Source organism: Suricata suricatta, chromosome 3 (genome assembly GCF_006229205.1).
Source record: "Suricata suricatta isolate VVHF042 chromosome 3, meerkat_22Aug2017_6uvM2_HiC, whole genome shotgun sequence".
Lineage (NCBI taxonomy): Eukaryota > Metazoa > Chordata > Mammalia > Carnivora > Herpestidae > Suricata > Suricata suricatta.
In genome coordinates, this window is record NC_043702.1 from 66457937 (window position 1) to 66471815 (window position 13879).

At 36.7% G+C, this 13879-nt stretch overlaps 1 protein-coding gene across 1 annotated transcript in view; it reads left to right on the plus strand.

Moving 5' to 3' along the window:
• The first annotated feature begins 72 nt into the window (after window positions 1-72).
• KCNH7 (potassium voltage-gated channel subfamily H member 7) overlaps window positions 73-13879 on the plus strand; it is a 485946-nt gene continuing 472139 nt past the window's right edge. The window contains exons 1-2 of the mRNA XM_029932996.1: window positions 73-198; window positions 1852-2082. Coding sequence (XP_029788856.1) covers window positions 123-198; window positions 1852-2082 — 307 coding nt within the window. The 5' untranslated portion in view covers window positions 73-122. The remainder of the gene's footprint in view (window positions 199-1851; window positions 2083-13879) is intronic.

Sequence of the window (13879 nt, forward strand, 5' to 3'; positions counted from 1 at the left end):
TTCAAAAGAGGATGCTCTGCCACAAAGAGCGGCTCGCGAGCTGGCCTGGGCTCTAGCCGAGGAGAGATCCCGGGAGAACTCCGGAGCTCGCGGGGAGCGCTCCTCGGAGGACCGGGGTCAACATGCCTGTTCGCAGGGGGCATGTGGCTCCACAAAACACATTTTTGGGGACCATCATACGGAAATTTGAAGGGCAAAGTAAGTTCATTTGTTCTCTTATCTCTCCCTCGCTTTCTGCTTTGACGGTGCACTTGGCGTTCGCAGCGTTCAGGCTGAGGAGCCGGTAACTCCGGGCTCTTTCAAGTTAACAGGCTGTGAAACCGAGCCAGGAGGTTCGAATGGCAGCGGGAGTGTTCTCCCCCAGATATTAATTCTGATTTACATTTTAGATTATGGTCTCCATTGTAGGAGGCAATTTGATCCTCCTCTCCCACTGCTCCATTATCTGCCTTGCTACTTAATGTCCTACTCTTCTACTATCTTAAAGGGAACGTACTAGTATAACATGGATTTATATTTTGAGGCTGTTAAATTGTAGACTTTTTGAAAGTCAGTAGCAGAGCAGAGCATACCCCTGGAACAAGAGAATGTAAACGGTAGCAGCGATGGAAACGGCTATGCAAACTATATTTTACCTTGGTTAAATTGCTAAGCTGTGGTATGACAGGGATGCTTGCTTGCGTTTAGTTTATAGAAGCTAAACTTTGCATTGAATCAATGCAAATATATCCCAAGAAGGATAATTTGGAAAAACCAATATCTGATCCATGCTAGTTCCCATGCAAACGGTTCATTATTCAAAACAACATTTAAGCCCCTTTATCATTTCCTTAAATTTCCATCAAGAAATTTGAAAATTGAAATGTAAAAAGTAAATCCCACAACTGAATGCAGAGACACTTAACATTCTCCTGTGGACTAACTATAAGGAATGAATTATTGTTATATAAATATATTAACTTTAAATTCTATGCTTATTAACTTAATTTCAACATTTCCTTAAAACTGTCTCAACACACAATTATGTTGTACATTTTGCAGTTATTTTGGCACTGCATTTAGTGACATGAGGATATAGTACCTTGTGTACAAAATATACTAGTATATCCTATTCACATTCTATATGGAAATTGTAAATACAATTTATGATAAAATTTAATAAGCCCTTTGTATTGAAATCCCTACTAGACAAAAATTCAAGGTTCTTCCCAAGTAAAAGTGAAAAGGTGTTAACATGACATTTACTGTGCATGTATAAGTTTTTTTTATCTTCTAGAAAATATATATTATGAAAGGCGAACTCTTTGAATTATTAAACTAATTAACACTGAATAGTTTTATTGCTAATAGTTTCATGTTTTGTTTTGTTTTTTAACATGAGTGTGTAGAGGGGTAGAGAAAAGCTAAATCCAAAAATAATAGCTACTTTGAGAAAGTTGTACTCTTTAAGGCCAAGGCTGAGGCAAGAAATCTGACAGCTACAAGGTGTTTCATTGTTTGGGCTTTGAAAATATTTATCTTACAATTAAATGGTATTCTGGAAATATCAGTGGGCCAGCTGCTTGTTTGAGTGTGCATTAGGACCCCTGGGAGTTACAAGGCTTGAGAACTAGATTACTGGAGAAATTACATTCTTGAAATTTGAAGAGTAGTTCCTTAATACTTTTTGTTAAAACTACTTGGGACCATTAATTTCATATTTAGGATTTTTATTTTCCTTTTAAAACCTTGGGCAGTTAGCAATTTGGGAAGCACCTGCTTTTCAGATCTCCTATTATGCAACAATTTGCTCCAGTGTTTATGGAAATCTCACGGAAGCTTTTTAAAAGCCTTACTACTTTCTTATTACAGATAAAAAATTTATCATTGCAAATGCCAGAGTGCAAAACTGTGCCATCATCTACTGCAACGATGGGTTCTGCGAGATGACTGGCTTCTCCAGGCCGGATGTCATGCAAAAGCCGTGCACCTGCGACTTTCTCCACGGGCCTGAGACCAAGAGACATGATATTGCCCAAATTGCCCAGGCATTGCTGGGGTCAGAGGAGAGGAAAGTAGAGGTCACCTACTATCACAAAAATGGTAAAGTTCATCTATTTAGAATTATTTTTACTTGATTGCAGTGAAATGAAATTTTGACAAATGACTATTGAAAGTTCATATGCAGAGAAGCTCCAAATATTCAGTTGTAGTTATTTTTTGCTTCTAGTATTTTAGGATTCAGGAAATCTGGATGCTTTCATTAGTGTATTAGTGAGAACAATTTCTTCTTTGAGTAAGGGTGCCCTGTATTCTTCAAAAGTGCAGTGGCTTACTATCACTAGGTCCAAGTGCCAAAATATCAGTCTTACTCTCTCCTCTTTCTAGGGACTAATAAAAAGGCCAATAATTTACTGATTGCATTGATATGTGTTTCTTAGGAGACACATACAGAGTTTTATGTCCTTGAACTTGAAAATATTTCACAAAGCAGCATCTTGTTGAAAACGGTGTGTCTCTAAGTAAAACTACTGCAGTTACAAATGTTTCTTGGCTCTTCAGCTTTATTTGATAGACAACACCTCTTGTTTCTTGAGCTCCTTTTCATGCAACATTAAGGGTGATTGGTAGGAACTTGAAGAATTTGTCTAGTAAACCTATACGTATTCAAATAATAAAGGCTGTAAAAGTTTTATCCTAAAATAAGAAATGGGCAGAAGATAATGTGGAGTTATCAGTACTCGTTTTACAGCTGCAACAAAACTGGCATCTCAAACTTAAGGTCATACCTCAACTTCAAGGGCGTTCCTCCTTCTTTCAGGCTAGCTCTGGGAGTATACATAATAGACTTATAATAGTCCCCCCAAAACCCCATTTAATGCACGTACATTCATACATAACATATGAACTCACATGTGTGTATATTAAAAGAATATGCATTCTCAAATGTATACACTTAGTGATGTTTGACAATTTAGTGCTTAAATGTAAATCACTTAAAAATGCGTGTTGTAGTTGGTTTTGTTGATATTGCATTACCTTTTTTTTTCCATTGGCAGAAATCATTGAGGCAGAGAGATATCTAGGCAGATTTTTAGGTAACTCTTAAGTTTTACAAGTGAGAAAATCAGTGATGTGTTATAACCTATAGCATATAATGATTCATCATTTGATAAAAAGGTTTAACTATTTTATTTTCTTACAATTACATATTTTCTGATAGAAAATGTAATTCTTAATTACTATATTTTCCTTAACATCAACTTTTGTGAGTAGATGTGACAAAATATGATTAGAAAAACAGGTTTGTATACTAGAATACAATTATATGATTATCAGTCAACATAGAGATTGTTTTTAAAGTTCTCATCCCCCTTCCCCCCCGCCCCGCTACTTTTCAGTCAGTAGTGTTGGCATGCTAGAAATAGCCTAATTGCTCTGTTGTCTTGAAAGCATTTCTTGGACTAAGGCTCTCACTACCCAAATGCAACTCATCTTTTTTGTGTGTGTATCTGATGCCAACAATTTGGGCTTTTCGAATAACTTAATTGTCTGACATTTCCCCCATCTGAATATTTATCATGATATTGACATACTGTATATTGTGGTTATGCAGGGCATGCTGGTCCACATTTGGTCATTATGTTTTCTGGACATTTCAGTATTTTGTTTAAACTTATACAATTTAAGTATAAAATGCATCTAGACTGTCAGGATCACTTAGGTACTCACCTTTTTTTTCAAACAGTATTTTGCAATGAAAGTTGTTATTTATATATGGCAAGTAGAATGGTGATCTTTCAAAACCTTGTGTGATTTGTACGATATGAGTGCATGAAGTTATCTCAAAACATCTAATAAAGGCAAGTAAAGGTGGAATCACAAACATGAATGTAAAGGTTTCTACAACGAAGATGCTGCTGTAATGCAAATCTTTCTATCTGAGTGATGCACTTGGTTATATGAATTAAAACCTTCTTATTTTAAAAAAGGAGATTTTTACTTGGAAGCTTGTTTAGGGATATAAATATCAACCTTTGATGATGATTTTGATTCTGTTGGCTTCATTTTTAGATTTGAGTCGGTCTACAAAGACTTGGTAATCTTTAGAGCTAATGACAAATGCTGCCTATTGCACTTTTATTGATATGGGATATATGAGATCATGGGCCAAGCTTTTTTTTTTTCATTTTCCAAAAGAAAAGATTAAATTTATGATCCTTTTGGATTGTTATGACACAACCTTATTTGCTCTGAATGTAATCAACCTGTGTTTTGAGACTAGTTCAGATACCTTGAATAGAATCTTCAAAGTGCATTGGTTTTATTCACATGGCAACTGCAAATTCAGTCAGAGCTTGTGAAGTTCAGATGCTTTGAAAGCTTTGCCCTTAGAATGCCTGCCAGGCACTCTACATTTATAAAATCAGGAAGGGATAAAATCACCAACATTTTGTATTGGTTTGTTTTTCAGAGTTTCCTTACTTCTTTATTGTTGAGATCATTTACTTTGGGGAGTTTCTTGGTTTCTTAAGTATATGCAGTAAATGCTTCCTTTCCTTACTCTCTATTTATCACTTTACGGGAATGTGGTTGGGAATGTCATAAGCACAATGAGCAAAGTAACAAAAAGTTTATATATTCGGTTTCCACTTTTTCTATTCACTCATACTGGAGCAGCGAAAACATGAGTATGGTATTACTTTTGAAAGCTTGCTTTCCTTTTTTTAAAAATATTTTTTATTTATTTTTGAGACACAGAGTGGGGGAGGATCGGAGAGAAAAGGAGACACAGAATCTGAAACAGGTTCCAGGCTCTGAGCTAGCTGTCAGCACAGAGCCCAATGCGGGGCTTGAACCCACGAACCCCGAGATCATGATCTGAGCCGAAGCCGGACGTCTAACTGATTGAGCCACCCAGGCGCCCCGAAAGCTTGTTTTCAAAACTGCCAGAGGTGTTCTAAGCAGTTTAAACCCGTGATCTATGCAATGAGTTCACATACATGCAGTGGGAGATCAGCTGCATGATCCCCTCATGAAGCCACACTTCCTTCCATGGTACTTTATGTGATTTTACCAGTACAACTGAACTTGCTGTTTACCAGAATATCAATTTTTAAAAACCTAGTTATTTGCAATAAGAATATTTGACAGCCCTTCCTTTGAGGATTCTATTTTACAGTTTAAGTCATTATTGCATAAATCATTTTTGGCAGCTGTGAAATATTGCTTGAGGTGATAAAGCTGTAAATCTTTTGACATAAAGCTCTAATTATACAAAACTATAATTATGTGGAGGCTTATACAAGGATGGGTTGTATTTTAATAGCATAATACATTCTCTTTGAAAACAACTTTTTAGGGGCGCCTGGATGGCTCAGTCAGTAGAGCATGCGGCTCTTGGTTTTGGGGTCTTGAGTTCAAGCTCCACGTTGGATGTAGAGCTGACTTAGAAAATAAAAAACAACTTTTATGCTTAGGATGAGGAATAACAAATGCTTAAGTTATCAACTAGATCATAGTTTGGAGGTGATGTTAATATTAATAGCAAGGAAACAGAAAAGTTGGTCTTCTTTTAATTTATTCCTTGTCAGGTTTGGAGTGTGTCTTGGTATAGGACTGGCAATTGAAGTGCTTGTCCACTTCAGTCATATGCAAACATGTAATTTTTACCTTAAATTATAAAGCAGCTTTAAATATTTGGAAAACAATTTCTCCAAAATAAACAAACAAACAAATAAATAAATAAAGGTCTTCACTCGATAGGAAAATGGCATACAATGTTTTATTTTTAGAGGTTAGAACATTCCTATATTTTTGCCATTAAGCTCTCAGATATGGTACAATGGTGGTTTTGTTAACAAATCAGAAATGTGGCTGTCTGTGCCTTGCTTTCAAAGAACTAAAAAATGAGAAGAGGCTGAGGAAAGTCCTTTCTTGATCCAGACAGGGACAAGATCCAGACAGGACACCAGTCATGTTGGGACAAAGTTCCAGAGGCCGTGTTTGATTTGGCTGGACTCAAAAGAGGTTTTGGTTTGATAGCATTAAATCTACCATCTTTAAGAGTTATTTGGAAAGACCTTATAGGTAGTGTTGCATTGTTGGGAGTAAAGGTGAAGATGTGTGCTGAGTGCCACCACCTGTCTTGAAGGTTATGTGTTAGGCACTAAAGGAACAATAAGAGGCGATGCAGAAGAGAACAAAAACTCACTTTTGATTTCAGGATATTTGTATTATGGAGTGACTAACATTCACTTCTATCTTCTAAACTCCAAGATGTTTTCATGAAATTGCTTTGAAAGAAAAAGAACATAGACAATGATATGAAGAAGCTTTCATGCAGGTGGAGAACAGAATTTAGGATTATTACCACTTTTCCTCTATCCCCCCACTGTAAAATAAACATGTTTTTGTGTATTTCCTGACTCTTTTTGTCATTTATATGCAATATTAACTTATTAAAGAAGCCATGTAGTTCATTTAAAACCTTAATAGCTCAAAAATAAATTTTATGTTAGTTGTACATGTTATATGGCATGTAAAATATTCAGCTTTCATAATTCCCAAATTGTGTAGTAGAGATACAGATGATAGTTTTTATAGAAGAATTGAAATATATTCTATGTATGTGTAATTTAAGTAATAAAAAAAATTTCAGGGAGTGTCTTGCCTAGAATTTATTTAGGTATTCATTTTAACTTTCTGTGTACATTCTCATGTCTCACCCAACAATAATCTTAAAATATATTTTCTTTAATGTACCTAAACTTTGTAACATTTTGTGGACTCTGGATATTATATAGAACTTAAATGCCATCAGTGTATTTACTGAGAAACTAAGAATTCTCTAGAAACATTCCTCCTCTCACTATTGCCCCAAGTGAAAACAAAATGTCCCCAAACTGTAATTGGGGTATGTTCATAAGTCCCTTTTTTACTACCTACCAGCATGGTACCTCTGGGCAGCTCTGGTGCTAAAAATTAGAAGTTCCGTTGTCATCCAGCTTCAGAGATAACTGCTTAGTTATTTTCACACCCAAGGGACTTGAGAACAGGGTCAATTTAAGGCGATAGAGAAAGGCTAGCCTTAGTGGGAGGAACTGGCTTCTCTGGCTTCTATTGGCTTTCAACATTGTTTTTATTTTTATTTTTTTTCTATAAATAATCTCTAAATCAATTACAGGCGGTCGGCAGCCAAGAGAGTCCTAGGGTAATTAGTTCACAGGGAAGTAGCAGTTGGACTATGAAATGTTAAGACATCCACGTTCATCTGGCCATATAAACTAGAAACATCGGGGTCGTTTCTGTTTTGTGTTTTCCTCCCTCTCCTCCCTAAATCAGTTGGTCACAAATTTTTTTCAATATTTACATCTGAAATATCTCCCAATGTTACCTTTACTTTTTCTATCACTGCCAAATGCTGTAGTTGAAGCCCTCCTTATTCTACTTCAGGAGTATTGAGGATTGACGTTTCCCTTCCTCTGCCATTCTTTCTTCACAATGCCGTCAGAGAGCTATTTCTGAAACAAGAATCCCATACACTGATGATTTACTGAAGCCACGCATCACTCTAAATAAACTTCACATATTAAATAATGAGTACAACATTCTAATAAAATATATACTCATTATCCCACATTTTATAAGAAAAAAACACTGAGACCCTGAGAGGTTTATTTGCCAAGTCACACACACTTTATAGTGGTTTTGCCTGGTCCTTTAACAACTTTGCCATATTTGCTGTTAAATGCACTCATGATATAGCTTGACTTAAAAAACCTATCTTAACTCATTAGGACTCTCCGGATAAAGTTATAGACTTTTTAATAGCATGCTTGGTCCCTTTCAGAATTGAATTCACTTGGGTTTTTATGTAGTGTATATTTAGAGGAACCAGCTGGATTCAAGGTCTGACCGAATTTACCTTACTTGCACCTCAGTTACTCTCCTGATATATTTTCAGAGAATAACATCCACCTTGTTAGGCTAATGGGAGGTGTTTTATACAATAAAATACATAGCATTATTTCTAGTTTGGTCTCTTGCCCATAATATGTACTTAATAAATATCAATTAGTTGAATACCTTGCCAAGTCCTTTTCTGTTACAGATCTTATGTTTCAATAATATTTGACTACTTCGAGTTTCTCAAATAAGCTGTGCACTTTTATGTCACTGAGCCTTTGCTCACCTTTCAGAAGTTTTCTTTCATCTGTAGTAAACAGTGCAAAACCTCATTGAATAGATTGCATTTCCCTCAGCTTCGCACTCTAAAGAAACCGTTACCATCCTTCCAAAGACAGATCAAAAGACTCCTCTGTGAAGTCGATGTGATGTCTGTGATGGCCCTATTGCCTGCTCCCGAATACTAACAACATTTCTCTGAGTCCTCACAACGCTTGGGTCTAAACTCTAGTGTAGTACCCAGAATGTGCTACATATCATTACAAATTATTGCAATTAGCAGTCTGTTTTTTAATGTTCATTAAGAAAAAGTATTGAATCTTACTACTTTCTATGTCTGCAATATGTGGAAAAGTGCATGGTATGAAGTATATGCTCAATTAGCATTCACACAAAGAATGAAGAGAGGATGAGAAATGGTACCATAATGCTGAGGAAGCAAGAGACAGATTGAGATCAGGAGAGATACTGAGAAAAGTGGGCTATACAGAACATGTGATGCTTTGATTTTAAGTATTAACAAGAATTTTCACCTGAATTTTATCAATAACTATATTTCCTTCCTTATAAGCTAAGGTATAAAACATCTTCATTACTGACAACTATGCAAATGGCTAGAAATACTTAATAAAATGTTAGAAGCTTTTAACCCAAAATTTTTAACCAGTTACCCATATGTCACTCATTCATCACCACATTGAAATGGCTCTCACGAGGGGTCCAACAATCTCTCTGTAATAGCCAATCCCAAAATTCTCTCCTGTTCTTTTCTGTCTTGAATTTATTGCTGTGTTTGACATACTGTATTGACTATACAAGTTACACAGTTTTGGCATTTTATATATAGTATAGCATTTTATTTCTTGATGTTTTCTTGAAAATTCTTCAAGAACCTTGCTCTCAGGGCCACTCATAATGAGAGTGTTAAATTTAAAATAATATATTTATTAACAATAATAAAAGTAATTGTTATTAATTATGATTGTCAAGTGGACACTCTCTCTCTCGACTGTGTTAGCTGCCTAGCAAAAGTGCTGAACTACTGAGAAATAGCAGAATCAGGCAGCTGTAAGACATTCATCACCACCAGGAGAAAATGTGTTTTATTACTGAACAGTTAAGGTGGAATTGCCACTAGTCGCAGGTGGGTTAAGAGAAATCCAAGTGCTAGGCTCCTGTTGCTATGACAGAACATTCCATATCTTTCTTTTAGTCCTTTAATTTATATGAAATATCTTACTAAGAAAACTAAAGTGGTCTTTCTGTGGAAAGTTCAAGGGGTGGCTGTGACGACCCCCTGTGCCTTTTCCTCAGTTCGAGTAGGTCTGCGTGTGTACAAACTCTCCTTTTTGTGGTTTCCACTGTGTTGTAGAATTGTCTCACAGTACTTTTTGTTTCAAAAATGGATATGACAGCCTGGGTGGTGCTTGGTCAGTGAGAACTGGAGAGGAAGAAGAGAGGGCTGTGGGTGCATTTCGCCCTTAGTCAGCTCCCTTTTGCAAACTCATCTGAACTAGACGGTGCCAGGCGGGGTCTGGAGAGCCTGCCACAGCCACGCTGCTGCTCTTGCTTACCTGCTTTTTCCTCTGGGTGGCCTGTCAGATGACACTGTGACAGCAGGTGGACTCTCACTATTGCTGGTTTTATTGGGGTTTTTTCTTTCTGTTCCATTTCATTTTTGTTTCTTTCTTGATGATCATTGGGAGTGTTTTCTTTTTCTTTTTTAAATAATGAATCTTTTTTAATGTTTATTTGTTTAATTTCAGAGAGAAAGAGAGTATGTGGGGGGGACGGAGAGAGAGAGAGAGAGAGAGAGAGAGAGAATCCCAAGTAGGCTCCACTCTGTCAGTGCAGAACCCTTCAAAGGGCCAGACAAGAGCCAGACGTTTAACTGACTGAGCCACCCAGGCACTCCCATTGGGAGTGTTTCTATTTGTCAGATTTTGTTTTCCTAAAACATGGATTCTTTCATGTTGTTTGAAATAAACGGTTTTGAGAAACATGTAGTAACTACATGGGTTGGAGATAACTTAGAATCGTTGTTCCTTCTGATACTGATGTTGACGTCTGTGTTCAAAACACCGTTCTTAATTATATTTAGTGAAGTCTGTACTAATGACCCAGAATAATTGGTGTGATATCAAAAAGTATAAAATTTGTGGTGGTTTCATAACCAGTTTCTCAAAGATCAAGTAAAGAAGATCTAGGACAAACTGAGCATGAGTGATTCAGTCTGTTAAACATCCAACTCTCAATTCTGGCTCAGGTCATGATCTAGTGGTTCCTGAGTTTGAACCCTGCCCGGGGCTCCATCATGTTAGTGTGGAGCCTGCTTGAGATGATTCTCTTTCTTTCCCATTCTCTATGCCCCTCCCCCGCTCATGCTGTCTCTCTCTCTCTCTCTCTCAAATAAATAAACTTTAAAAAGATTAAGGAAAACTAAGGTATTTATATTAAAAAATAAAAATACATCTGTGCTAGAAAAGATCACATATTGAAATCACAATCCTCGGGTTTTTTTTAAATATACTAAGATCACACCAATTCAATAAATAAATGATAGATCTACATGACATCACTGTTGTATGAATAATTTTTCATCAGGTTCCCATTACTTCTCTTAGCTAAATTAGTGAAAATTTCTTCTGATATTACTACCAATTCTTATTACATTTTCCATTTTCTTTAATAGTGTTAATCAGATAATCTTGAACTATATATTTATTTAGGTCTTGTATACACATGGATGTGCTCTCCGGGTTTTAAGCCTTGTGGTTGCAGTTTGTAGACTGTAGCCCTCCACCTTATTACTCTTCTCCCAAAGGACTAATGTTAATTGAGTTCCAATCTTGTGACTGGCTCTTTGTATACATTACTTTATCAGATTTTCATGACAGCTTTGGGAGTAGATATTATCACCTTTTACAGGTTAAATTGACATTCAGAGAAGTTAAGTACAGTACTGATGGTCACAGAGCAAAGTGGAGATGAGTTTAAAATCTAAATTTGTCTATACTTGCAAACCTTATTGCCTCCAAATGGTACACTTTTCAAACCTCACCCGACTTCATGATTAAATGTCCTGATTGTAGTTCTTAATTATTGTTTCTTACGATTACCTGAGGTGTGAATCTACTTGACTTAATTTGCACCAGAAGGTGAATGAAACAAGCTTTATCTTAGGTTTTTTTGTATTTTAAACAGAACCATATCATTCAGAATGGACCTCTATCTGGTAGGATGTTCAATTTCAGCAGAATGAGAATAGCTAGCATATGCCTATAATCTTTGCATAATTATTAATGGCCCTCTTTTTTCCTCTTAAAGATGCCTGGGGGCACCTGGGTGGTTCAGTCTGTTAAGCGACTGACTTTGGCTCAGGTCATGATCTCCTGGTTTGTGAGTTCGAGCCCCACGTCAGGCTCTGTGCTGACAGCTCAGAGCCTGGAGCCTGCTTTACATTCTGTGTCTCCCTCTCTCTCTGTCCCTCCCCTGCTCACATTCTGTCTGTCTGTCTGTCTCTCTCTCAAAAATAAATAAACGTAAAAAATATTTTAAAAATGTCCCTGTTGGGGACTGTAAATTATATAGTCAACTTAGATTTGGGGACGTTTTAGTTAAGGGTACCTCAACTACTATTTGTCTAGTCCTTATCTAAGAGTTTTGGAAGAAAATTCTTATGGTATTGTGATTCCATTGCAAGAGCTCTGTTGTATTCTTATCCTCATCTTCCCACAAAAAAGTTTTGTCTCCTGGCAAAATTATGTGATTTTACAAGATTCAACACTAGTATTTAAAAGGGAAATCATAAGGGAGCCTGAGTGGCTCAGTTGGTTAAGTGTCTGACTTCGACTCAGATCATGATCTCACACTTTGTGGGTTCAAGTCCCATGTCAGGCTTTGCACTGACAGCTCAGAGCTTGGAGCCTGCTTTGAATTCTGTGTCTCCCTCTCTCTCTGCCTGTCCCTCCCTGACACGTGTGCTCTCTCTCTCTTAAAAACAAATAAACATTAAAAATTTTTTAAATTAAAAAATAAAAGGGATATCATAAACTTACTGGGGTGGGGCGTCTCTGGTTTATTTAAAACAACTCCAGTTTTCTTCATCCTGATGCCATGTCAGTCTTATTTTCTGCTACACACCCAATTATCTTGTGCTTCTGAGCTCCTTCTGCCCAGAGGCCACCATCCTCTCCTGTGCATGGTTTTCTCTAAATTCCTCAGGCAACCTTGTCCACATTTTCTAACATTTTTTTCTTATCTCTGTTAGAACACTTATGAAATTATCTTGTAATAACTTGTTTCTATGTCTGTCTCTTCCACTCACTGTTGAACTCCTTGAAGGGATTTGTTAGGGCTCTAATTTAAAAAGGAGGAAATGGAGGGAGAGAGAAAAATAAATTTGAAAGAACCCAGGGATATACTGTTGGTCAATGAAAATATTAGGTGGCATTTAGAGAAGTTTAGAGAAGTCTCGTTCATTCAACATTCTGTGCCAGTCATTTTGCTAGATATGAGAATTATAAAAGTTGAAAACCCATGTTGTTTATTAATTAATAAACTTGGCTACCATATGGTTTCTGCAAATTTATTCTAATACTTAACCTAGTATCTCTTCCTAAAAAGACATAACAACTAGTCACCCTTCTTCAATTGGTCTAGAAGGAGAGGGTGAAGGGTCAGGACAGTCTAGATAGATGTTTACTGCCTATGTAGCTTATTCTGATGGGAGATCTTCACATCAATGGGAGAAAGAATGTGTCTACATGTTCTTATAATAATATATGCACATTAGAAGCAATCCCAGCCCTCCTGAATTTCCTTAGTTGAATACTTATAATAATAAAACACTTAGAAGTCCTTACCATTATTCTGATGTCTATTTCTGTAGTCTTTCTGTAAACACTGAAAACAGCCTCATACTTACATTGGTTTCCTAACACATTTCATTCTTTTTCCCAAACCCAGAGTCTTAAGTTGAGATCGAAAGGCCTGTTTGGTATCAGCAGACACTTCATCAGTCACATCCTGATACAGGATTTCACCACCTCCACAAGGATTTCATATCTCCACTATCTCTTACAGTGATTTAACTCTCTTGTCAAAAAATTAGAAAGTACAGAGAACACAGAGAAAAAAAAGTCCGATAATCTCAAATCTAAAGGTTAAGTGCATTTTTTATACACACATATACATGCACACACACACACACACACTTTGGTTGTTTCTTTTACAAGGACAGGATAACAATATGTATATCAAGCTGTAGGCTGTTTTCCTCATTGAGAAATCATTGAATATATAACATTTAACACATAGACAGCCCATAAATTATTTTAATATTCACACAGTATTACATTAAAAGGAATAAAATATTACCAACAATACTTTAGTATTACCAACATTTCACAGTTGTAAACACATACGAAAAGTCTGCATCTCTTGCACACTTGTGCTATTTTTTTCCTTAATGCACACTCCTAGAGGTATACTTGTTGCATAAAAATGATATGTGTATATTAAAAACTTTTGGTACCCCAGGGTGCCTGGGTGGCTCAGTCCACTGAGTGTCTGACTTCGGCTCAGGTCACGATGTCGTGGTTTGTGAGTTCGAGCCCTGCATCAGGTTCTGTGCTGACAGCTCAGAGCTTGGAGCCTGCTTTGGATTCCGTGTCTCCCTCTCTCTCTGCCCTGCCCTGTTCATGCTCACGCT